We start from the raw sequence: 26892 nt of genomic DNA, 5'->3' as shown, positions 1-26892 counted from the left end.
TTGGTAGTCAAGGGTCATGAGGATGTTTGTGAAACACTGCATCCAAGTATACAACTACTCTTAATTTTGCTACACAGTAAAGCAAGATCAGTCACTAGAAGTTATTTACCTGAAGTACTCATACGTAAACTGTTGCACAGTCACTGTAAATCCAGCAGAAATCCATGCTGCTACCAAAAGGAGTACTTCCCTCCCTACTCAAGGTTCCCAACACACGCAGAGGAAGGAGAACTGGGACAGGCTTCTGGCTGGAGCACCTCTTCTGTCAAATTAAGTACAGTCTTATTTACCATAACTCATATGCAACACAATTCCTTGGTACTCACAGATACTATCTTCAACTACTAGGTCTGGACCCAGACAGGTAGGATCAATTACACCTTTCTATCAGTTTTGCTTACAGAGTACAATTATATTAGAAAATTAATGTATTTCAGACAACTCTAGTAAAACCACTGCAAACTCAGTAAGAAAAAATAATCAAATAATAAAATTTGTCTTTCCAAGGTACAGCTGTCAGAGCTTGGCATGAAATATAGTGACCGTAAAGAGGGTGGTAGAATCTTCTCAAACTGTTGTGATCTTCACTGACTAGAGTCAGAGAGGTTGTGGGGTTTTCTTCTTTGTTTTCTTTCAGTCTCCTAGAAGACTTCGAAGCCATTGCTGCAGCCCAGCTAAAGCACTTGCATGTCAGCGTATCAGGATGCTGGTTGCAAACCAATTCTGATTTTATGAAAGCAGATGGGAAAATTGGTAAGCAGTAGATTTGAGTAGTTCTGCATGAAATTCAGTTACTTTAATGATTACCAAAATCATTAACTCCATTGTTCTTTCATTTATTAAGTCTATTTTTCTTTTAAGATTGCTACTGAGGTATCAGTACAAGTTTTGTAAGATAACAAATTCATTTCACATCTTAGTAAGACTTTGCACTTACTTTAAATTCTTTAATACTGCACTAACTCAAAGTGAAAAGAAAATTTCAATTCTGATCAAACTAATTAGCTAATGAACACAACCCACTCTGGCTCAGAATAAGATAAGCTTTTTTAATAGCTTTCTCATTAGACAGTTTGAAGATAAAAAATATATGTATCATGATGACAAAAAATTAAGTCTTTACAAGAATACATGTTAAATAGTCTAAGTTAGGGGTTTTATGATAATGTACATATCTGGGTTTTTGAGGAAGGAAAGAACAAAATCAAAGCTAATTGTAATTGTTTTCACAATTGTAATAAATAAGTGCAAACAATAACAAATCAATAGGTTGGCACAAATATGAAAAAATATTTAGAATTCAAAAATATTACCATTATCCAGAAGAACTTCAATTTTATTTAATATATCACTTGTTAGATAATATCTCTATTATAATAAAAATTATTTAAACAAATATGCCTCAATGGGACCTTTGGCAAGATTCAGAAATTCCTCAAATACAGCAGTACATGGTACTTTTCTAGTGAGAAGAAGAAAATGTCCCAATACCACAAAGCAGAAGGAACAACAGTGCAAGGATAAATTTAAAATAAAATCCTAACCCTAAATGACTTAGAGTTCTTCAGAAGACCACAGATGTTTCTAAGGCAGTAACACTCAATGTCTGCTACATCTCACATTATATAATCATTATCTGAAGGGCTTCTCTTAATTCCCTTATCTTCTCCCTCCTCCTAGAAGATGAGAATAGGGAATTTAGAGAAATTTGTGACTCAACTCCAGCTCTTTCCTCTAAATACCTTTGAACCTGTTCCTGTACTTTTCTATGGAGTAGAGCATGACAAGAAATAAAGGAGCTACTGGATTGTCCCTGTACTCAGCACTGCACTACTGTTCATCAAATGGAATTTAGAAGATGGAATTTCCTACAAATAAATCCATAATAGGGGTTTCCAGGCACCATAAACACCTCAAAAGAGCTGTAGATTTTAATTCTGACCTGGAGGGAAAATATTTCCACAAGCTAGCAAAGCCACAGGCAGACAGCAACTAAAGAAACACCACAGATGTAATAAAGGTCTAAAGATGAAAATAAAATCAGTCTCTTAGCCAAGAGGGTGACAGAAATCTGACAATGCATCTGGTCACTCTGACTGGCCAAAATATATGAGCTAATGAAATTTGTATTTGATTGAAATACAGATTAAAAAATTAAATTACATTTTTATATTTCTTCTTTAGTTTGGTCTTCAAAAATTTAAGGACGTATATCCCAGGTCCTCAAATTAAATGCCCTTTTTTTCCCCCCAGGTGCTGAAAATAACTTTTGTGCTTGTGTAACACACGGTTCAAATTATAAATCTTAATAATATTAATCAAATTAACTGTAGAACATGTCTTTACATATATTGCAAGTTGACAAAATCAAAAAAACTCCACTGCCCCCAAAGCAGTACCATCATGGTATCAAGTAGCTCAGAATCTACTAACTACTAATAGAATTTTCAGTATGAAAACAGACCAAACCCATGGACAAGACATCCTTAAAGAGACACTGAAGAGACAGAGGCATGTCTTCTAATATCCTCAATCCAACAACTGTGGATGTTAGGTGAGTAGGAGGGGAGGGAACTGGAGAAACTGATTTAGTCTAAATTTCTCTGATTAAGTCCAAATATTCAATAAACAGAACAGCACATGCTGCTGACACAACCATTACTTTGCCCCAGTGGGGTATTTCCTATATTCTTATGCTTTAGGCTAGGCTTGACATGGATCTAAAAATTTGCAATCATGGGCAGGTTTCAAAATTTGCTTGGTCATATGCACTTAATTACTGCCCTAACCAAGCCCTCACAAATCTTGCCCAAGATGAACATCTTATTGTTAGCAGGCATAAACAGTCTTTGCAAGACTGCTGACATTTCATAGATCACATTGAGACCACATCTCATTTTTAAAGAAAAATCATTAAGGGCATTAAATATGCAGCTCATGGTTTATAACTCAAAAGATAGCTAGTTCCATTAAATCGCTCACTGTGCACATGTGGCAGGCAGAAAAACACATTAAAAGCATAATGAACACAAAAGTCTAAATAATCATACATCATCTTGAAACAGGCCCCTAACAACTTTTATGTGAATTTTGAGGAAGTAGTAATAACTATGAAATGCCTTTCCCCATCCTGTTCTTCAATATAAATATAGGTAGTTCTTTAAAGGAGGAATTTTAATCATACTCATGTCTAACATGTTACAAAATACTGGCATATCAAGACACACTTTTAAAACAAACACACAAGTGGAATTATTAGGAAAGAGAAAAAAAACATCATTGTGTCCCTACACACATCTGTTGTGTCCCACATATGGAATTTTTTTGTGCACTCCTGGCTCTCCCCTCTCCTTGATCTGCAGTATTAGAGAGAATTAAAAAGGTATGAATTCAGGTGATCAAAGGTAAAGAACAGTTTCATTTCAAAAAGCAGGTTACATAAGTGAAAAATCTTTAGCCTGAAAAAGAACAGTGGAGAAGGGAACTCAATAAAACCACAAGTGATGTGAACAGAATTTCTCCCTGTCTTGTCCAGAGGAGGGACTCTGGAAGTTTCATATTTAATCAGCAGGTTTCAGATTGTCTTGGGCCTTTGTTTGTTTGTTTTTAAATTTACTGTTATGTGTAGTAAACAGAACATCCACTTAAAGGAATACTTGTTGATACAGAGAAGTGTTGATGTGAAAAGCTTCTGTGGGCCCAATAAACACCTGGAGAAAAGTCAACTGAAAGCTATTAAAGCAAAAGAAATCACACACACGCACACCATCATTTAAGGCAAGGAGGTTCACAAGCTGCAGCCAACAGCCTGTCAGCATGCAGTGACAGTTTCCATTTCTTTGCACAGAAGGAGGTTGTCAAGCAGATCTTGTAATTTGGCAGGGCCTTGGATGGTAAGGGCTTAAATACAAAGAAAAGAAGGCCAGCCAAAATCTAAAAGGTACTGAAAGACCATAAGAGTGCCTGCAGCCAGGTGCATGTTGCCATGGTTGCCCTTTCACAAACATGATGATCCTGCAAATGTCTGCTGCTGAGTTTTCCATCTGAAGTCCCCAAGCAGCCAAGGAGTGAGCAGCAGGTACATGCTGACACACCAGATATTCCTCCTGAACCTGGTCTGTGGGATGCCAAGGTGAAGGATCAAAGTGCAATAGAAATTTCCCAAGCCATTTCCATGAGGTAGCTTGAGGACAAATCAGCTGGATGTTGTGCTTCAAGCTCCCTAGAGGTGAATCAATCAGGACAGCACACATGATGAAGGATAAAAAAATAAACTTCTGGGGGCAGGACTCACTGGCTACCGTCTTCTTGCAGGAATAGACATGGCCATGGCTAAAAGGCAGCCTTCACCTGGAAGGAGCTGGGGAGAGGGGTGTGCAGGGGGAAGATGTGACAGACCATTTCTCATCATGTACTGGGTGTGAGGTTTCCAACATCACTCCCCAATCCTCTGTCACATCAGCAGGGCACAGGGTGCAAGTTCAGTGGTTATGCAGCATGGGCTCTCCAATGAGATTGTTGAGAATGGCATAGAGGGCTAACCAGCCATTTTGTCTGACCAGCTAGAGATATTTTTCTACTCTTTCAATATTCCACATATATAGCATAAGCCAACTAATCATGGAGTAAAGCAGCAATGTACAGGCTCAAAGGAAAAACAGATCATCCATCTGTCACAGGAGATGAGGATTTGAAAATTTCATTAATTTTCTGAAACTGCTAGCTAAGATATCCAAAGAGTTTCATTACTACAAAGAACCTTTTTATGCTGTTAATCCAGATTAGTAGTGACTGTTCAATTTAGAGTTTGCCTAAATCTTTAGTCCTACCTGATGCAATAGAACAGCCTAATTCTTCCTTCCTTTGAAGCATGGTCCTGCCCTCTGAAAATTCTTCTCTGCTCCTTTCCCTACTTCCTGTTCCAAATTTGTGCTTCAATGTGCTTTTACTGCTTTACAGCCCATCCACAGACATTTCAAAAAGGAAAATACTTCAGAACTCCTCTACAGATTTTTACTCTTTTTTTTAGTGATCACCTGCTGGCCCAGCCACATGAAGAAAAAAAATCATTAATCTTAAAAATCTTCATAATTTTTATAACCAATACTCAGAGAGAAATCAGCAGCTCTTTTTGGATAAAAAAAATAAAAGCATTTTATCACAAAACACTTAACAACTCTTAGTTGTACAGGCTGCCTTTCATCTGAATTGAACACCACAATCTTGGAGAGAGCCATAACTATAGGCAGCCCTTTATCAACCAATTTGCCACTCTAAGGTGGTCTGATCTCCATCTGAGTCCAGCTGTTAATTTAAACTACCCCCTCAGCACACAAACATTGAACCCCTCCCAAGAGGCGACATTCTCACGTGTCCAGTTCCAGTTCTATTAACGTGGCATTCCTGGCAGCTGGAACAAATTGCAGGGAGGTAGCCAGGAGCTGCCCACCTGCTGGGCTCTGCTGAGCCACCAAGGCAGCCCAGACCACTCCAAAGTGTGCTCAGAAAAGTTCTCATACCTCAGGGCGTGCCTGGGAACACAAGGCAGAAAGCACAAACTCACCAGCTTTGTTTCCTTGCTTTCCAGCAAGCGAGGAAACCCTCAGAGAATTTGATTTTGAGACTCTTGCTTGTGTTGTCTGGCAGTTTATGTGAAACTAAACTTTACAAAGGAGACATGCCAACACCCTCCATATTGGGCTTCACATCTGTGGGATTTTAGCAGCTATTAATGTTCTCCTGAAAGCTGTGCCCTGTGGGCTGCACAATAAGATTGTTGGTATTTTTAATGAACCAATATTTTGCCCTTCTCCAAACAGCCAGAAAAACATCCAACTGGAAGGTCAAAGTGATTGTCCATCCTGGAAAAAAAAATTCCATATTTACCAAATCTACTGTGTAGGCCTGCTTATTAACAAGATCACCTCACTTCCTCCAAATCACAGAATATTTCAGTGCTAATGAATTAAAGGAGTAAAATTAAAAAATACCCTTGTAGCAAAGAGATATTGACTACTTACCATGAATAATTTGACATTTAGAAGTCAAATGAAACAAAGTAAATTGTTATATTTGTACTGCAGCAACACTATGCCCATTATGCAAGATGTGCTGGAGAGCGGGTGGGGTGAAGAGGAAGTCCTAGGCTCTGTTTTAATTTGGAAACATCTGTCCCTAGGGAAGGGACGCACGTCAATAAGGCATCATCTCACAAGTTTATTTTGTATTTTTCCTTCACAGTTAATTGCACTGCTGATCTAACCATAAGCAATTCTATAAAAATTATACTATTATCTCCACCTAGACTCTTGATATCATTACTTTTTCAGGAAAATTATGTTTCTGTCAAGTGTATCTGTGGGTAGTTACAAACAGGTAGAACTGGACCGATTGAAGTTCCTTATTTCTAAGAAGAAATAGGAGTAGTATATTCTAAGTAATAGGGAATGTGCAATTAAGCAGAGATTCTTTCCTCAGCAGCACACTAAATAAAGCATTATCCTTTTAGGGGTACGAAATACAAGCACTGTCTGTGACTTTCAGGAAAATCTTTTATTATGGTATCCCCATAGTGTCCAACTCACAGCAGTCACAAAGCTGTCACATAGTGTGCAACACCTCATAGTTGTTAGTCAAGAGGAATGACAAGTCAAGACTGGTAAATTCACAGGGCTCCAAAGGCAAAATTTAAAACAAAAATTGATTATTTTAAAAATCAACAAAAAAACACAAACAAACAAGAACACCAAAAAAACAAAAAAAAAACCAAAAAAAAAAAAAAAAACCACCACAAAAAAAAACACACAAAAAAAAAAAAAAAACTCTCAGAATTACTTCCAGCACTTGAGGCAAGAAATGTTTTCCCTTCTTTTTTTTCTTTTCTTAGGGAACAAAGAAAACCAAAGAGACTTTTCCTTAAGCAGACTGGAGAGTTTACCCACCAGCTGTAACTTTCTCTCTCCCCCTGTGAAACAAATACAACCATGAAACAAATTAACTAGCACTCCAAATATTTGATTGTCTACACAAACATGAGTAAGTCAAGAGCAGGTAAGGTGTAAAGCTTCACTTGGCCAGTTTTTCTCTTGGCTCTAAATATTGTAACTGATGCCACAAGTACATTGTGGACAGCTGGAGCAGTTCACCACAAATGCATTTGGCCGTCTGAATTTGGCAGCTGAAGTAAGTTGAAAGACAACAACAGTACTTTTGGTTCTTTTAAACAATCTCAAATAGAATAGAATATTTCAGTTGGAAGACACCTAGACTAATCACCAAGTCCAGCTGCCCAACCACTTCAGGGCTGACCAAAAGCTAGAACGTATTATTACAGGAATTGTCCAAAAGCTTCCAACACACTGACAGGCTCAGGGCATCAACCACCTCTCTAAGAAGATTGTTCCAGTGTTTGATCATCCTCTCAGTAAAGAAAAGCTTCCTAATGTCCAGTTTAAACCTCCACTGGTGCATTTTAACTACTGCCATGCATCCAACCACTGCACCAGAGGGACAAGAGACCAGCATCTCTCTCCTCTTCATCTCCCCAGAAAGCTGAGAGAGCAGTGAGGTCACCCCTCAGCTCCTCCTCTCCAAGCTAGATGGACAAAGTCCTCAGCCGCCCTTTCCTAGGACATTCCTTTCAGCCTTGTCACCAGCTTTGTTGCCCTCCTCTGGCTGCATCCAAGGACCTTCACATCCTTCTTGAATTCTGGGGCTCACTGCACACAGAACTCGGGGTGAGGCCACAACAATGCAGATCAGGGTATCTACTGTTTCTAAAAATCTTTAGAAATATTAGAAGCTTCCACACATGCTTGTGGGGTGTTGGGGGACTTACTATGGGCCATCTTTGGGGAAAAATATTAGGAAATAGCCAATTGTTGCATATGTTCTCAGAAGCTATCCCTTCTGCTTAATTCCTGTCTTCTCTCTTTCTCAACAAAACATAACTATTGAGTAAGCAAAGTCAAAGAATTAAACCATATAATTGTATAAAGGATTTTGTTCTTCACAATTCCTGAAATTACTTAGTGCTTTCTCAGTGCTGCCACAAGAAGGTAGGAGAAGTAACACAGGTGATATCACACTTAACACCAGACAGAAATACATGTGTCATTTGCTCCCCAGCAGCCTTCTGGCATCTTCTTCCAAGAACCGTCCAATTCTTTGCCAGAATTTTCCCTTGTCCAGTATAAGAATTCCTGCTTAGTTCAGTAAGGAGCAAGATATAAAACGCCTTCAGTTTTTAAGCTGCATTCTGAAGGTCAAGCTATCAGAAAACTGTCATTGAGTAGGTAAAGTCATTATGTAAACAGTATGGAGTAATACAGAGCTTAGGGTGACAGCAGTGTCAGGTAACTCATGTCATTAACTTCCCCAAGCAATCGTTCTTCATTGAAGTTAACCATGATCAAGATCCCAAAAGTTAGTTGCAGATGATATATGGCCTTAGTAACTACATGAAGAATGATTACATGCTCATCTACACTCAGTAAAGACTACAATACAGCCAAAATACAATAACTGCTATAATCTTTTTCCTTCTCCTTATCAGAAGTTTTCCCCCCTGTTTTCTCTTCCTCCCCCAAATAACACAATTTCTCTTGGGTTACTTTGCTTTTTAGCTTCTTACTAGATATTAGAAAGCTTAGGAGCTTCTTACTAGAATATCTATTCCTTCCACTGCCAACTGCAGTCTCTAAATAGTTGTAAGAAGTTATAGGTATCTTAGAACAAGCCAGGATAAATAAATAACCAACAAACTACTACAGAGTTAAGGGGATTGATTTATGATGATTACAATGGAAGAATAGAAGGATAAATTACTTACATTGTAGCTAGTTCCTAACTAAAGTCTGAAATGCAACAAAGAGGGAGAGCAACACAAATATTGTCACCAAAAGAACTTCTGGAGACCGATAAACACAAAACAAGACAAGCAAGTTGACAAATTCAACAAATAATCATCCATGCTTCTGTAAGTTATCAATGTTTTAGATTAAAATTCTGGTGCAATTTATGCAGCCATTAGTTTATTTGAAGTAGATAACACATTTACATGTAGGAGAATTTGGTATTACATTATCACTCTGAATAGAACCAAGGTGAAATTTAAAAAGTAATAAACATGTATAATAGATAAGGAAAATAATTATATCTATCCTACTCAATAAGCAAAATTTAGTACAAACAAAACTCCTAAGAAGCAACTTAGTCTATAAAAGAACTTGCAACTTTCAGGGACAATCTTGTTTAGAATGTCTTATAATTCATTCTACAAACAGCTGTAACATATTTTTTTTACATTAAACAGGATATTACATTTGATAAGAAACCAGTGTGACTTTAGTTGGATTCCCTTTTTTTCCAAGGGTTTGTTTTTTTTTTTTAATGAATCACTGACCACATTTAAAAAAGCAGCAGCAGAACACAAGGTTTTTAACAGACTTCTATCCTGGATGCAGGGTATCAATGGAAGACTATTATTACGACCACCCTCAGCTACAACAGTCTGAAGTCTAAGTCATTGTTTATTTTTACTAAAAGAAGTGGACACACACCCTTGAAAAATAGGCAAGACTTAGAATACACACAACCTAAGTGAGCATAAAAATAATGCTTTTGTTGGGATGCTTCTGTATGCCTCTAAACACTGCAGTTAAAATGACCTCCACAGTTTTTTTATAACCTTCATAAATGCATGGGATTACTGCAGACAAACAGCTGAAGTCCCTCCCAGGCACACTAGTGTGCTTAAACTAGTCAGGAATGCACTCCAAGAACTAGAAAGTGCAGTGATCTCTTTGAGCTTACTACTGTACTTTAGTCATATAAAAGGCCAGACCAAAGTTTAATATCTATGTTTGCAGAAGCATTGCTTAGTCTTTAAAATAATTATTACTAACAATGTTCATCCCGTTGCATCTGCTGCAAATAACGGTTCTAAAAAAAAAAAAAGCATCTTTTTTTTGTTCATGTGTCTGAAAAGAGAGTGGCTACAAACATACACATGACAAAATTTGCAGGAGATTAAACAGCAGCAGCAGGAAAAAATATCTTTCTCCCTACATGCTCAGCCCTGCTTAACTACGGGGAGTGAGGTGTGTGCTTGTTTTCAGAACAGGCAAGGCAGCCTCATCTCTCACCTGTGCATGGAACACGGAGTAAGGCTCTTGGTAAACTTACGGGTGACCATAAAAGTGATGGGTCTGAGATCGTACCATGGAGATACAGTGACAGCAGGAAACCAACACACTGTATTAAACTCTGTTAGCCATCAATGAGCAGCACTGTATGATTAGGTCAGTTTTAAAATAATTTTATAATAATTAAATTAAAAAGGTACATCTCAGGTACCATCCAATAAAAATGAAGCTCAAGTAAGCACAAGTATTTACATTGCAAAAAACCCTAAATCAAGAATCATAGTACAAACTGTTCTGTACTTTATTCCTGTCTATGTAAAGAGGCCCCAGTGAAATTTTCTGATGTGCTTCAGAATAGGAAAATATGTTTTCATTTGCTATTCCCATTCTAATACAAAACCAAACATTTTTGCATAAATATAGTTTTAAACCTTTTCAAACTACATGGCACAATTGATCAATATTGCTTTTTCATAGTCACATAATTCTAAAGACTATGCAAAAAAATGATGGTGCAGCTATGGCAAACCCTGCCAACTATATAGTTTCATTCCAGGTATTGTTACCATAATAACCTATTCCTGCTATTGTTACCTCATTGCCATTAATGGAGTCTAGGTACATGCTGCTGACACGCCTTTATTTCAATGACCTAAGAAATTTAATTCCTGCACGGAATACCCACGTAGTTCCTTCAGTTCATTTTAAACTTTCAGCAAACAAACAATAAGGCATTCTTTATTTCTTTAAAATAACACTCTCCCAGGTAGACAGTGTATATTCACCCCACATTCCCTATTGAAAACCACAAAAAGAACAAAAGCCAGAGAACAAACATAAGAGTTATTAAAACACTCAAAGACAGTAGGAGAAGCTAAAGCTTCAAGCCACCGGTGTGGCAAAACAGCTCACCCTGCCCTTGCTGCAGCTGCTCCGAGCATCCCTGCGGGGCGGCGGGTCCCTGCCAAAGGGCGTGAAATCTGGGGCAGGAGGGCTGATTCCCCCGGGCCCGCCCTGAGCACAGAGGCAACTGAAGTGCCAGGTTCCGCAAGAAGCCACCCAGGCGGGGAGAGGCCAGGGCCGCCCGTCCTCCTGCCCCGCCGGGAGAGGCGGGCTGCGGCTGCGAGGGGGTCGGCTCCTGGGGACAGCCCCCTGTGCTGCAGGAAATCCGCAAGAGGTGATTTACGGGCTGGGCTCATTCCCATCCCACTGAGCTGACAGTTCAGCTGAAAAGCATTAATCTGGGCCCTGAAAGCTTGTCAAATAACGAATCTTACCCTTAGGCTGAAAAGAAAAAAAGCAAAAAAAGGTAGGGGTGGGGGTTAGGAGTGGAGAGGGATGAGGCAGTGTTACACAAGCTTATCAGTGCCCACTTGCTGCAGAACATGCCCTTGCAAGAGCTGTGTAGGAAGAACTACTACTATTAATATCTGTAACACTTCCAAGTTCCTGCAAATCTCTAGACAAGTTTAATATGTGAAAATTACCTGCTTAAAAACACAATACCCCTATTTTCTGGCCAGCTTTTCCTCCTATGTTGGAGGAGCCCCAACTTCATTCACACTTTTTAAAATGCTTTCTAAAGCTAAAGCTCTTGAAATAGGAATGAAGAGAAATAAATACATGGCATGAAGAGCTGACCTAATGGCCTGTATGACCTGCACTTAGGCATCAGTTTAACATGCAGCAGCATGGCACCTTGATGGGAAATAAAAACATAACATCTATGAACTTCTTTGAAGTTAACGAAGTTCAAGCAGTTGACTTTTTACTGGCAATGATATTTTCCTTGAAACAATTATTTGCAGTTTACTTATTTAATCCTTTCATAATTACCTAAGATATCATCTTGACATTCACAGAAACAAATATGTGCAGTACTCACTCACTCAAACAGTTCCAGCAAAAGCAACAAACTCATAAGTAAAGACTTCCAACATAACTAAGTCTGCTTGGATCCAGAATCTTTCTCTACTTACTACTCAGCAGCAGTCAGGCACAAAAGCGTTTTCCTATTAATGTAATCGCTTAACACATGCTATCCCACTCCCTGGTCTCTTGACCTTTTCTTCCTTTGGTTTGCTGACAGTTCCTCTTTTTCCAGGGAGCACTTGCACTTAAACACAATGCACTACAGTGGCAGCTCCCAAAGACTTCGAAGTTCCTTCAAGAAACAGAGTAACTTTCCACACCATATGCACGGAAACGCAAAAGCATCACTGAGGAGAGTACCTTCACTATCAGCTGTTCTACCTCAGCAGTCTAAGTACACAAAGTATGTGCTCTGCTCCAGTTTGGATTCTTTCTACCTTTCCAGCATAAGGTATTCCAAGGCTTTACAACTCAAATGCCAGTTTCACCCAGTAAATAACTGACTTACAGTCATGGGTTGGAAGGAGTTGAGGTATTTTTACCCTCCACTAAGTTTTGACTTTCTTTCTTTTTTTTTTTTTTTTAATTTTTATAAATAGTCTAAGCAGTAAGAGTGGCTTACAGTTTCTACTTTAAAATATAAACTGGGATAAACACTTTATACACTTTTAAGCAATATGATCACTGATAGCACATTAGCATTCAGAATATTGCAATGTAAACATTGAGTTGTAGTTAAAATATTTTAAGAGAGACTGCAGTATAATCATAAACTTTTCCATGCAGATTACTATTTGAAAAGTATAGTATGACTTCTGTGTACAACAGTTTGCACACCTGAAGTGCAGCTAATATATACTATCAAAACTTGATTTCCTAGGTAGTTACAGTAAAACCTCCCAAACTCTTAATCACTTAAGAAAATAGCATAGGAGAGAAAAAAATCTGAATATTAATTTAAATTTTAATTCACAAAACTCCCTCCCTGCCCCATACTGAAATGAATAATGAATGAGCTAGGTCATGATTCCTTTAATAAGTATGTCAGAAATCTTCAAAACAATGAGATGAGGGTAAGACAGACATCAAAGGTCTTCTTTACAATGCCATGCTTATACAACCACATACTATGCATCTTTTTTATGCATCAGCATACCAGGAACTGCATAACCACAAGTACCAAAGGTACTTGAGTTTTATGTTACGAAACTTAATATGAAAACAAAAATTAACCGAGAATTTTAAGTATTTGTGTCTGGAATCCGAGAATTTAAGCCCAACTTTCACCATGCGTCTGGGCAGAACTAAGGTTTTCAGACTGGAGTGTAACCTTACACATCCCATCAACTCCGTCACGCAGCAGCAGCTCACCCAAAGCGTCAGTAACTCCAAGAGACTTCTCAACAAATGGGAAGTATAGGGTTTTGCTGTCATCGTCCTCCCACGTCTCCGCTTCGTTCTTGTGCCCAGCTGCTCCCCCGAGCGCTTCTCAGCCCGCCCTCCCTCCGCGCTCCCAGCGCAGGACCCCGCTCGGAGGCGCCTGCGGGGCGCGCCCCAGCTGCCCGGGGGCATCGGCCGCAGCCCAAGGGCCGCTGCCCGCGGCGGGGCCGGGGCCGGGATCGGGATCGGGATCGGGATCGGGATCGCTCCCGGCCGGGCAGTCCCCGCTCCACGGCCGAAGCGCAGCCCGCGGACTGCCTCTGCTCATCAGGTGTTGCGCGTCCCTGTGCAAACGCAGTTGTTCCCCGTGCAGCCCGCCCTCCAGCAACCCCGAAAACTCAGATACTTTAAAAAAATTTCCTTCCCTCACTTTAAGGAACCCCCCCTATTTCAAAAGCCTTCTCCCACAGCTTTTCCTCGGTGGAACTCCCAAGCCGTCCGTTCAAAGGGACTCGCAGACACATGCCCAGAGGAGCTGGCATCTACAGCGGGGGCACGAGCTTACCTTTGCCTCCCCCGCATCGGGCTCCTCCTCGTAGTAGCCCTGGCCGGACTCGTAGGCGGCGGCAGCGGCCGGCTGCCGGGGTCCCAGGAGCACGGCGCCGGCAGCCAGGCAGCAGCCCAGGGAGAGCACCTCCAGCAAGTGCATGGTGCAGGGATGGCAGAGCGGGCGCGGAGCGGGGCCGCGGGGCAGTCGGAGGAATGTAGCCGAAATTATCAGGCTCCTTCTTTTCCTCTCCCCCCCTTCTTTCGCTGTCCTCTCCCCCCTCCCTCCCCTCGCAATATCCAAGGCAGTAAAATCCGTGGGATGGAGAAGATGCGGTAGCAGCAGCTCCTATGCGCCTGCAGGGGAGTTCCCAACTTTCCCAGCCGCTTTGCAAATTCTCGCCAAAGTTATCCAGAGTTTGCCAGGTAAAAAACCCACCAGGAAACCGGACATCCGAGGCTGCGCTCACTCAGGAGCAGGGGAGGTGGAAAGCGCAGAGAGGAGGAGGAGGGAAGGGAAGGAGGGAGAGAGAGAGCCAGGGAGCAGCAGAGCGGGACCGGGCGGCCGGTCGCAGCCGGGGCGATCGCTTCGCGCGGGCCGGGCCGGGCCGGGGGCTCGGTGCCGGGGGCTCGGTGCCGGGGGCTCGGTGCCGGGGGCTCGGTGCCGAGGGGCCCCGCCGCGCTGCGCTGCGCTCCGCCCGCCGCGCTTGCGGACGCCTGTCAGCGGCGGCGCGGCCGGGGGGTGCGCGGCGCCCGGGGCTGCGCGGCGGCGGCGGCGGCCGCGCATGGCGAAAGCGCCCTCTGCCTGCGCCTCTGCGCGCCCGGAGGGGCCGCGGCCGCCGCCTCCTCCTCCTCCGCCACCTCTGCCTCCTCCTCCAGCCGCTGCTGCTGCCGCGGCGGCGCCGCCGGCCGCTGGCGCCCCGGGGAGCGATCGCCCCGCGCCGCGGGCACGAGGCGCGCCGCGGCTCCGCCGGGAACGGGAGGCGAGCGCTCCAGGTCCCGCAGAGCTGGGCTTTTCCAGCCCCGGCCTCGGCTCCGCGGGGATGCAGCCCGCGGCAAGTCCCAGCCCCGAGGAAAAAGCAAAGTGCCCGGCTCGTTTCATTTGGCTCGGAAGCCAAGGGGTGAAGTTCGCTAAAACTCACGCAGAGAAATCATGCAAGAGATTTTTTGTGAATCCTAATCAGTTACTTCTTGAGCAGTGTTGGCAGCTTCACTTAAGACAGTATGCAGCTATTTTTGGCTGCAGAATAAAGGATTTTGCCGTGTTAGAAACAGTAATCCAAAGAGAACCATAATTATTTGTAGCCTTCCTATCAATGACATTTTGGAGCCGTCTTCGAAGAGAAGTAACACCCCATTCAGAGCTCTAAATAAAACTGAGCATCCTGTGTTCCAGTTACAATGTGATTAAAAGTTTAAAAAGAATGTGTATTGCTATCAAAGTAACAATCTCCAGCCTGCTAAAATCCCAACTACACAAAAGAAAAAGGTTATATTTCCTATATTCTTTCGGGTTTTTTTTAATTGACCCTTGTGTAAATATTTAAAAAGCTTTTCATTTATTTCTGCATCACTTGTGTACATCTTTTGGTAATTAAATGTATAGGAACCAACAGTGGTGGCAGATCCCTGACTGCCTTGACTAGATGCTGGTAGTCTGCTCATGTTATACTGCTCTTATTCTTTGGGAATCCCATTATGTTATTATTCTGGGAGTTATACATAAAGATGTCTCTGGCAGGCGCTCAGATACCTCCTGTTTTTTTGTGTTTTTTTTTTTTTTTTTTTTTTTTTTTTTTGTTGTTGTTGTTGTTGTTTTTATTTATTTTTTATCATTTCAGAGATGATATTTCAGCATGCTGCTACACAAATATTTTGATGCTAGAAAGTAACACTTCATTTACAATCAGAATGAAATCTAAAGTTTAAATAGGGCTATATTTTAAGAGGTTATATAGTCATTAGAAAATTATCAAAGCACTAACATTTTTTTCTAAATACTTTCAAGACAAAGTAAAGCAATGAAATAAAGACAGGGGTAGAAGCTGAGCAGAACAGCTATGAAGATACAAAATAGCATACATAAATTAAAAAAGATCATTGTTCTTCACTGGACCCTTAGAGCGCTTCAGATCAAAGCATAGGATTAAAGCCTAAAGAGAGCACAGTCCAGGATGCAAAATCCATCTAAACAGAAACACAGCATTGCTGATTTGAGTTTAAACATATTAAAAATCTCTCAAAGGTACCACAGATTGGTATAGAGAGGAAGTTCTTTTGCAGCACTTTATTAAAGCCTGCCTGACAAATCAAGTACAGATATTATTTCAATAAGTAAATGTTGTGCAAGGAGAAGCCGCGTAACTAAATCACAAAACAGGGTGAAACATACCACTCCTGCTGTGCCATCATAATATCAGCTGGCTTCATTATTTATTTCCCCAGTTCTCCAGCACTTTCATTCTTCCCCCCACAATTCATAGAACATCCATCATGGGATCAAAGGCTTTTTATGTAATAGAGCATTTCCACCAACTACCCTGTATAGCAAGTTTCAAGTGTCATAACTGAAAGCTAGTAATCATAGCCATGGTGGCTCAAGTCTCAGACTAATCAAAGTTTTAACAAGAAAGTGGTTGAAATCTATGATAGTTTATATGTTCTGTGTACAAACATATAAATACTCCATTGGCTCTGGGACACTAAGGTTTTCCTTAATCTAGATTGTATTTCTCTCCATTCCATAAAAGATGGCTAATTTGAAGGTTTACAAATTAAAATATATTTCATACTTTCTCCACCACATAATGGTTAATATTTCTCCTCTTGTTTTCAAATTAAGTAGAAATTGTCCCACAGGACAATTCATTTAAAATTCTAAGTGACACTGTGTACACTAACAGTAAGCTGACCTTATAAAGACCAATGACTAAAGAGAAATCCAAACAGTGTAAAGACACAGGTCTGGATCTTAATGTCCTATATTCTTCAATGACAACAATAGCTACTGTTGAAAAATAAAAACACAACTTTTATGTCAGAAGTAAGATTCTTTCAAACAAATTCTTTTAGTATTGTTTCAAGAATGAGTTTTAAAAATCGAGGCCCCCATCCCTTGTTCAAGTTGGTATAACATACATCTGCCAAAAAGACACCTCTGCTGTGTCTAGAAATGCCTGATGTGCATCTTTCAGATATATTCTGCTTCTGAAACACAGATGCATTTCAATGCCTGTTTCCTATCCATTTGTTAGCAGTGTGAAAACTCACTGCAAGAAATGTGAGCAGAGAGTGGAAATAAAATAGAGTTAAGAGCAGCAAGGAAAAACAGTAACATGCTTTCATAATGAGGTTTACTTTCTTAATGTAGAAATAAATGCTAACAAATGTTTTCTTTTCACAGAATGTGATTTCCATTATCTTTAAATTATTGTGTTTGGTTTAAAACAATCTCCTTTTCATTCTCCTATTAAACAGACAGACAGAAGCATACCCAAGAGTTAAAATCAGATAACATGATTTGTTTTTAATATACAACAGTCTTACTGGTAAGTTTCCATGGAATTTATGTTTAATCTAAATCTCAAAGTTAGAAAGCATTGCTCCCTGTGTGCAGTAACTCAAAAGACTGTGGAAGTGCCATTCTGGAGTCATCCCAAAAGATGAATTAAGTAAGCTTCCTTAGCTCCTTTACAGATGGGATTCCACCATACTTCCTCTCATGCTTAAAAAAAAAAAAAATGGATATTGATCAGTGTCTAAAATATCAGTATCTGGTGTAGATACTGTAAATTAGTTGTAAATGTTTAGGGGAAAAAAATAAAGAAAAGGTAATTCTAATTCAGTGCCAAACTGGACACAACAACTGCTCACTAATACATTTTCTGCCACTGAATCATTCAATCCAGTTTTATTATACATTTATTTTCATATTGCTTATCTACTCAGTGTAACCAGATTTACACAGGACTTCACTACTGAAAAAGGGGGTTGTGTGGATTTGAGGCTGTAGTCCATTTCTGTATATTCCTTATTTGTATAAAACATAATTTAATAGAAATACTAAGAGTACTGCCAGTTTTACTAATTATGAGAGTAATGTCCTTCCTCACTCATAAAAAGCACATTTAAAACCCTGTCTTTTTCTTGCTATGGGCCCTCATTTAGTATTTCCTTATATAATCCTAGAAAAGGATCTAAGCATGGTGGCTTGGAGATCATCAATAGCTACTGAAATATTTTCCTTGGCTTTGATCAGACATCCTCACTGGTAAAACCCCATGGGAAACTGTTCTACACCAAACTTCCAGCTAGGACTCCTGAAATGTAGTTTTATGCATTCAGTCACATTATTGCCAGGACAAATAACTTCAGTTCATTGAGAGACATCATTGCTGCAAGATCATTTTCTGCAATGCTTGACCTAGCAGCCTGCACTTTGTTATCCAGAAATTTCTCTTTTGTTTAGTATAAAAGTTGGTCCCTTTTGAAAATTAATTAACAAGACAAGAATCCTTAGAATTCAGCTTTTTGACACCGGTTGATATTCAAGGATTATAGGATTATTGGAATTTCTTTGTTCTCAGGGATTCCCTTTTTAAACTGTTAAAATCAAAACCATTGGCATTTAACATTAGAATTTCTCATGTTACTGACTAAATGACTGCAGTAATGTAAAACCCTTTCAACCCTTGCTATAGAAAGGAGTTAGTATGATGCAAAAATGGACAGCACCAGGCTACAACTGAAGAAAAGTGTTTGAATTAACCAAAGCAAATTACATATCTATAAAGCTTAGAATAGAGAAAGCCCTAGCACACATTTTATTCAGCTGACTTATATTATGATTTTTCTCTTTACCATAGTTTTTCGTCCCTCTTATGATGTAAGGTCACACACAACAGGTATCCATAGAATATTAATTTAACATCCTGTAAACTGATGATGTTCATTGTTATAATCTCTGACTATAAACAATGACTGATTGCAAATTTATGCTGCCTCTTAACTGAAAACTGTGCACAGTCTAAACTGTGTATAGCTGAAGCTATGTCACTAAATAAACAGTTCTAGATTCAACAAAAATATTAGGGGCTAACAGCACATGACCACTAAACATACAAACACTTTGCATGATACATACCTTCCTTCAGTAGTTTTCCAAGTGACAAGCTATGAGATAATTTATTCAAAATCTATTTCTTCCCAGTTATACTTACAAAATTTGGTAAAATTTACAAAACAACAGGGCAAGATAGCCCCAAGTCAGTTCAAGAGACATTTCTATGTAATTTCTAAAACAATGTCAGAAAGAATCATTTCTTTAAACAGATGCAGTTTCCCCTGATTTTGCTCCTGTATACCTCCTCTTCACTTAGATCTCTGCTGCATCCCTTCTCTTTTTCTTCAGTGCTTCTAACTTTCTGTTCAATATTTTGCCTACTCCAGAAATTAGGAATATGCTAAACCTTGCAAATGTAAAATGCTGAATTATTAAAACCTTAAAAATATTTTCAAACAATATTGAGACCAGTTCACTTCCAAACCCAGAATAGTGTAAATGCATTATTTTAATGATCCTAATTTTTTCTTAATAGGGTTTCTTTACAAAAGTAAATTCTTTTCTCCTATTTAAATTAGCCTTTTGCAGATTGGAACACTTAGCCTTCCTTACCTAGTCTTCTAGTTTTAAGATAAATAAGGTCAGTGCTTTCAAATTCTTTAAAAATTTTTGTTTTCCAAAGTTACGCTTATAACTGTCATTTGAATAACATTTATCCTGTGGTTCATTGAAAGATGAACCCCTGAAAAAGGTACTTCAAAACTGACTGTGTTGGGAAGAACAAAACACCCCAACCCATTCTTCTGTATGTATATTCCCATGTGGTATTTGCTTTTTAGGCAGATTCATTTTAAGCTTGCAATAGCATGTAATTTTTGTATATTTTTAAGGATTTTCTATCCAGCCAGATGTTCCCTTTGCTCTAGCTGTATATCTGACTCTTCCTACATAAGTGGAACACTCATATTTCCCAAGAGAAAGGTGTCCACTACCTATTTTTTTCTAGTAATTTTAATATTTCATGAAAATTACTTTCCAATTTTAAGTGTCTTTGCTGTCCTTGCTCCCTAGGTCCCATCTCTACATATAACAAAGTAGAGGTATATTGCCCCTGTGCTGCCTTTGGTTCCTTGTGGTCAGAAAAGGTATTGTTATTGACCTATTGGAAAGTTTAAAGCTTGAAAATTCCCTCCTGACTTTCTGACCCACACTGCAGGGTTTGCTTCAGCCCATCATATTGATTCAGAAACCATAAATACCAAAATGTGGGGACATTCAGGTCTGAGATTCTTGCTTAGTCCAACTTCATCTTTCACATGGCTGAAAATAGTTGGAGTTTAACTTAAAAATTATGAAAGAGAGATTTGTGGTTTAGGTTAGATACTGGTTTGGGTTTGTTGGATTTTTCTTTTGTTTTCCTTGATAAGCCAGGTAGTGAACCCCTGGAATTTGTTGTTACAAGAGGTTTACAAATGCATCAGACATAGTTCTGGACATCAGGACCATAAAATGATTTTTAAGTAAAGGGGAGCTGGAGGGGTGAAAGGGAGGGGTAGTCCAGTGTTGGATATTTTATTCAATGAATACAGATAGTGGAAAAGCATGAAGGAAATTGACTGGAGGAGCAGACACACACTGTTCTCTTCCTAAGTAGCATATTTAATTGTATCTGTTGGAAAGAAAAAAAAAATATAAACAATCTAGACAGATGGTTTATCTAAGCCCATAGGACATATCTTATATATGAGGAAAACTGAATCAATTTCTCATTGATTCAGGTCCAAACCACAGAGTAAATTTGTTCTTGCCTTACAGTCTCATGTTCAGACCACTATACTTAGTCATAACAAAAATATTTATTTTTACACATCATTATTACACCAAAAGTCAATCCAACAGATACAGTTGAAAGGAAGTCAAATATGTAAAATAGTCTTCATAGTTTGCAATTAAATTAATAAAGAGAACTACTGCCATCCTCACTGAAACTAGATTTAATAATTCAGTCAGAAAGAGAAAAAACCCAAACCAAACTCCATGTACCAGCATTTTGGATACATCTCACACAAAAACAATAAAGCAGCAGTTTCAGATATATTATTTCCTCTTTTTTTTTTTTTTTTAATATAGTAACAAATAAGACAAAGCAAAAAGAGAAACCTGCAAACCAGCTTTCAATCAGCAAGTTACCATTACTAAGTTTGAATTTTCAGCATGCTTAACTTGGTTACCAGGAAGCTTTTGCTCTCCGCTCAACAATTGCATAATAAAAACCATTACATGTTCCCTTCAAAAAATTGTATGTTTTGTGCTGAATCAAGAGCATTATTGTTGCTATTAGATCTCAGGATACATCCTGGGCACAGACCTAGAAAGATGAGGAATATCTCTAAGAATTTGAAATTCAATCCTTAACGTTTTCACTTTTCAAAAGCTGCTAAGAAAAAATAAACAAGAAAAAGCAATGACAACAAATTAAAGAACAAAGGTGCACTGATATGGAGATCGCATCAGAGGCCCCAAATAATTCCTTCCTTCACTGTCTGGCCAGAAAATTTCATTTTCCTAAACATTTAACACTGGGTGGAAGAGGTGCCTACTTCTCTGTGATATAATGAAAGCCATGCTAATTTCCCCTATTATCATTAATGAATTTATGCAATAAGAGACATGCTTAGACCAGTTCTTGACTGCTTCCTACTTTCTGCACAAACTGTTAATGTATCTCTGAACAGAGTCTTGATGTGCAACACTTCAGGCTAAACTGGGTAACTGATACAACTGGTATGAGACTGTCACTGAGGAAAACAGGCACAAAGTAGAGCACATCCATCGTCCTTCTGGCTGCTTATGCCTTTCTAACTTGCATTCAAGCAGCTACTGCTGACCTAAAAAGCAGGCAGCATGCTGGGCCTAATCTATTTTTTGAATTCCTATCCCATCACAAACCTACAGCTATACTCCACAGGGACACTTCAACTAATCAGTCCCAGTATAAAATTCTTAAGTGCAAAGGGTAGATCAACAGACCACTTTCAGGAGCAGGTTCCAGCTGTGGAACTCAACCTAATCTTCCCTATTGATAATGAACATAAGCCTGAGTGTATTCAAAACTAAAACCAACCCCAGCTTCTTAGTAAGACTCCCTGCAGTGATGGCATCTTCTCAGGGCAACCAGCTGATCTGGAGAGAGGAGGAGGAGGCAGAGAGACAAGCATGTATATTTTAAAAAGCTAGAAATTGCAAATATTTTATTTTAAAAATGGTTGGTTCCAAACTGTAGATGATTACATTAAAATTAAAATAATTTTCAGAGATGTGTAGACGTTACCTTTGCTTACTTTTTCTGCTTTATAATTCTGAGTAGTCAAAAATAACCTTTTATGTAACTGTATGGCCACTCATAGATATCTCATTTAAGCAGGATAGAGCAAAGTCTGAGTCATCCTTCTACCATATTTCTCTGCTCCCTTGAGATGTGACCAGTCAGGAGCAACACCTCTGCCATGGAGGGATTCTGGGATGAGGGAACATGCCAATGTGGTGCTGGGTTCTGAGTTGCCCCAGCTGAGGAGGTAGAGGAGGTCAGGTTGTCAGACCACCCAATGTTAACTTACTTTACTCTGTTTTATGGACTAGTATACAGTCAAGGACAACCCCTCCAAGCCCATGAGCTCAGCTACATGCAAAGAGAAGCTGGCCATATTAGGTATGTAACCTGATGAAGCTCAGGGAACCCTAATTACATGGTGCTGCTGCTGAGACTACAAAGACAGCCACAAGAGAGATGAGACAAGTTATGCTATAGTTTTAAAAGCATTTTTCTGCTTCCAAGGCATTGCAAATAGCAGATGGCTTCACCACACTTTTTGCTCTTAGGTTACTCCTAATAATACTCCTAAGTTTCTAATACTTTAGAATGAAAATAGGTGTTTATTAGTGGATCTATGAAGTTCTAGGATTCTGAATGATAAAACTACATAAAAATCAAAATAGTAAAAAAAAATATTTGTTTCCACACAATTCTGAAACTATTCATCTGACAGACTAATATTTATAGCCCACAGTTTTCAGGTTTTGCACTGAAATCGTTAAGACAACTGGAGGGCATTAGGAGCCATAATTCATTATATTAATATCCTTTTACATTGTAATAGCCTTCTTTCAAATCACATCTGCTTTTCTAAGTCCCTATTCCTTTTCTTGCCCTTTTCCATGTATGTTGATCACCTAAGCCAAAAGGAGCAAGACTCAAATGCAAAAGAGATGTATTCATGCAGAGATATTCACAGCAAGGATATTAATATTCATAGGAAATATTGAAAAGTCATTTGATTTGATTCTCTTTTTTTAAAACAGAACTTCAATGTCTAGATGTACAGTAGATTCAAAGGATTTTTTGCACATTGTATGACCTATTGTTTAGTAAAACTGTGTAGCAGATTCCTTGCTAAATAACAATGCTGTGTGCCAGTAGGAATAAAACAACTTTTTGAGCTCAATCTATTCTCAGTCAAGGTCAAAAAAAGCTGGGATCAAACTCAGTGAGTTCTCAAAAGCTTACCCTATATATACAATACCAAAGTTCATAATTAAGAAGATTCATTTCATCAGTCAGCTTCATGTTTACACAGCAGTGGGAGTAATTATAACACAACTCATTTTTTCAGGTTGGCTTGAACACTTGACCTTATAAGCAAACTCCTTTTTTCACTCTTCCTAAGATGCAAAGCCAAACCATTTGCTTTTAACAAAACAGAGCTGTCAGTTTGACATTTCAAAGCACATTTAATGCTTTCTTTCATTAAAAAGATAGTTTATCTTTAAATAGATATTTACAGGCTATTTCTACTAATTTTTGCCATGCAAAGATTTAAAAAAAAAGTTTCTGCTTTCTTGACATTTTCTTAAGGTCATCAGTTGAACTCTATTTGTTCTAGCCTTTAAATTACATAGAAATCTTCAAATCCAAGCAAATGCCAGGATGCCTCAAGGGCATTGTTGCCTTGATATTCCTCTTGCATCATGCCAACATTTACTGACCAAAGAATGTGAAATCCAAATGGAGAACTACAATTGTTTTCAACAGTAGTCATGTGTGGGCAGATATTAATCAAAACTAGCTGTACACAGAAAGAGTAAAACAAATAGGAGAGGACCTCATCTCCCTTCTGTCATACCAGAATTAAGGCTCCAATCTAAAGCCAAGGGTCTGATGGTTCATTACAGTCAATGAAAAACAAAACAGGCTCCTTCCAAAGAGGAAGTAGTTTTCCATTTCTTTAGCATTTAGGACATGTGCTAAAATATGCTTTCTCTCAGTTAGTGACAGAAGGAAACTAAATGCTAACGTTGAGATCCCTTAAGTTACAGAAAAGTCTCATGTTGAGAATCTACATTCGAGTATCTGTCGCTGGGGAGATCCAATGCTGTAAGGGGATGCCCAATAAATACAGGTGTAAAGAGGGGCAGGAACTTAGTCTCCAGCATGGCCATTTAATTATCAAAATGGAGCAAACATTATAGTGGCATAAATGATAAAATAAGGGAAGTGTTTGATTGTTGACTGATAATGCTTTCATATTAAAATTGGTGCATTGCTCATCTTTTTGGCTCCCAGTTGAGCAAAAATTGAAAGTTGTGACAAAAGGTTATTACACATGTCAGTAGGTTTTACTGGAGAATTATCAAATGAGTGAATGAAAAAATTCACATTGCAATTTATTAAGTCAGACTAAAAATTTGTTAGGTCCTTAATATTCTCATCTTGCTTATGGAGTGATTTATATTAAAGTACTTTGATTTCTATCTGCAATATTTGGACTATCAAAATCAAGCCATATAGAAATAGGGTATTGCTAGATGATCTGACATTCTGATTGAATTTTGGGATGCAGCCGTCTGTTAGGAAATATGCCATTAAAAAAGCTAAGTGATCTACAAAGTGTGAAAGTAGACAGATTAAATGAAGGAAATACCATTTGAGACACAGCAGGTATGAAAAAAGATTAAAAATTTGAGGTAGACCAAAAAACAGATTAAGAAGATTCCAGGTCAAAAAAGAAAATTCCTACATTTCATCTGATCGTTATTAAGTCTTTTTAAAGTAACCCTATAACTTCACTAAGTCAAAAGCTTCTAATTTAATACTCCTAAACCCAGAAAAATCTGACATCTCCCCCCTCCACACACACACATTTTTTTTCATGGCAATCTTTTAAACTCTGAAAACTAAAAACCAGTTTGTCTCTTTCTAGTTAAAGAACTTCTCTTATGGAAGTCTACATTGTGAGACAAACTTGCTAACAATTTCGGTGATCTGAATAATTTGTTATACATGGGTGAAACTGACTTTCATGGCTCTTTTGGCATTTCAGAGTAATGTATTCAAAGTATTCTAGTTACCAAAGTGAACAGAAATTGCTCAATAAGTAAAGGTTACAATTTTATCAAGGATAAACAACATTTAGAGGTTCATTGGTTTTTTTTTGTTATTAGAGAGAACATGCCATTTTCTACCCTTTTTTCTTTGCACTGTAAATACAAGTTTTTACAACAGGTATTTTTGATAATCATAACTTTATGAAGATTTTAATGTAACACAGTGAAGTGCCTTTCTGGATTCTCTGTGATTTTTGTTTTTTGTTGTTGTTGTTGTTTTGTTTTGTTTTTAGTGAACTAGAAGAGATTTCTTTAGAACTTATGTTTTTTATAAAGTATGTTAATTCCTCAAATTGCTATGTGTATCACGTTATACATACAAAATATACTAACTCTGCCATGTAATAAAGTGGGCAGCTGGATATTTTAAAGGTCCAATTTTATTGTAGATTTTAAAAAAAGCCATTTAACAAAATCTCACACAAAGTTTCAGATTTATTATGGATGACTAACATAGCTAATATTAAGCATTAAAATCCAACATTGTTTCCTATCTTCCAGATTAGATTTAGAATTCTGCTCCTGAGACTCCACCCCCTCAAAAAAAACCCCAACCCTGCTCGAGATGGCTTCTTTAGCAAACCAGATGTGAAAACTACCCACAAGTTGATCCATTCCTTCTGTGTTTATGGTTATAATTTAAACAGCACTATTTTTCCTTTGTTCATGGCACAAGAATTAAATTGAAATGAAACAACTGTGTTCCAGGTATTCAGGTAGTCTTTCATTTAAAATTAAATATCAATCATTCCATATAAGTAGTATAATTTTTACAAGTATCATGTTTTATGGGCTACTAAATTTAGTTTATCTGAGTGCAACTTGATTTCTATAACATTTGAGACTCAGAAAATTGTGTCAAATTTCTCTATAGGCAGGTATTCTCTATATTGCAAATGGTAAATGCCTACCTGGGAATTAATAAATTCCATACTTACTCACTGTAAGCTTCTTGTGCAGTAAATCCAAACTGCTCAACTGAATCAACAGCAGGCTAGAAAGAGAGCACCAACCAAGGTACGATTTCCGTGTGAGAGATGTGTTCTTCAGAAGCACTGTACTTTTTATCTCATAGATAGAGTGCTGATTGTCTTTTACAAAATTATGAACAGATAATAATGCCACTGCAAATTTTGTCTTCTGAATCTTGATGGTCTGCCACATTATATTTTTTTTAATGGTACCACATATGCAGCCCTCAGCATTACATAATTAGGAAAATAAAGTAGCACTTAACTTTAGTTCTCTCTTTTATTTATTACAGAGGTTTCTGCTTGACTTTTTAAAAAAGGGGTTTGTTGTCTTTACCTTTTTTGCCACCTAATTGAGCTGACAATTCTAGGAAGTTGCAAAAATTATAATTACGTTATGACATTATGTATTCTTACTTCAAAGAAAAAAATTGCATGAAGTAACATATCCTATTAATCACAGGGATTTGAATCC

At 38.6% G+C, this 26892-nt stretch overlaps 1 protein-coding gene across 6 annotated transcripts in view; it reads right to left on the bottom strand.

Moving 5' to 3' along the window:
• The window catches only part of VEGFC (vascular endothelial growth factor C), an 85153-nt gene extending 58629 nt beyond the window's left edge, over positions 1 to 26524 (bottom strand). For 2 of the 6 annotated variants that reach the window (XR_014955123.1, XM_085578823.1), the window contains exon 1: positions 13389 to 13953. Coding sequence is in view for 2 of the 6 variants with exons in the window: in XM_085578823.1 (XP_085434949.1) it covers positions 13389 to 13589 (201 nt within the window). In the remaining 4 variants the exon portion in view is untranslated. The other 4 variants (XM_085578826.1, XM_021549410.4, XM_085578824.1 and 1 more) reach the window with 4 other exon arrangements.
• Positions 26525 to 26892: the final 368 nt, after the last annotated feature.

The sequence above is a fragment of the Lonchura striata genome, chromosome 4 (genome assembly GCF_050655825.1).
Source record: "Lonchura striata isolate lonStrDom1 chromosome 4, ASM5065582v1, whole genome shotgun sequence".
Lineage (NCBI taxonomy): Eukaryota > Metazoa > Chordata > Aves > Passeriformes > Estrildidae > Lonchura > Lonchura striata.
This window is presented reverse-complemented; position numbering and strand designations above follow the sequence as displayed.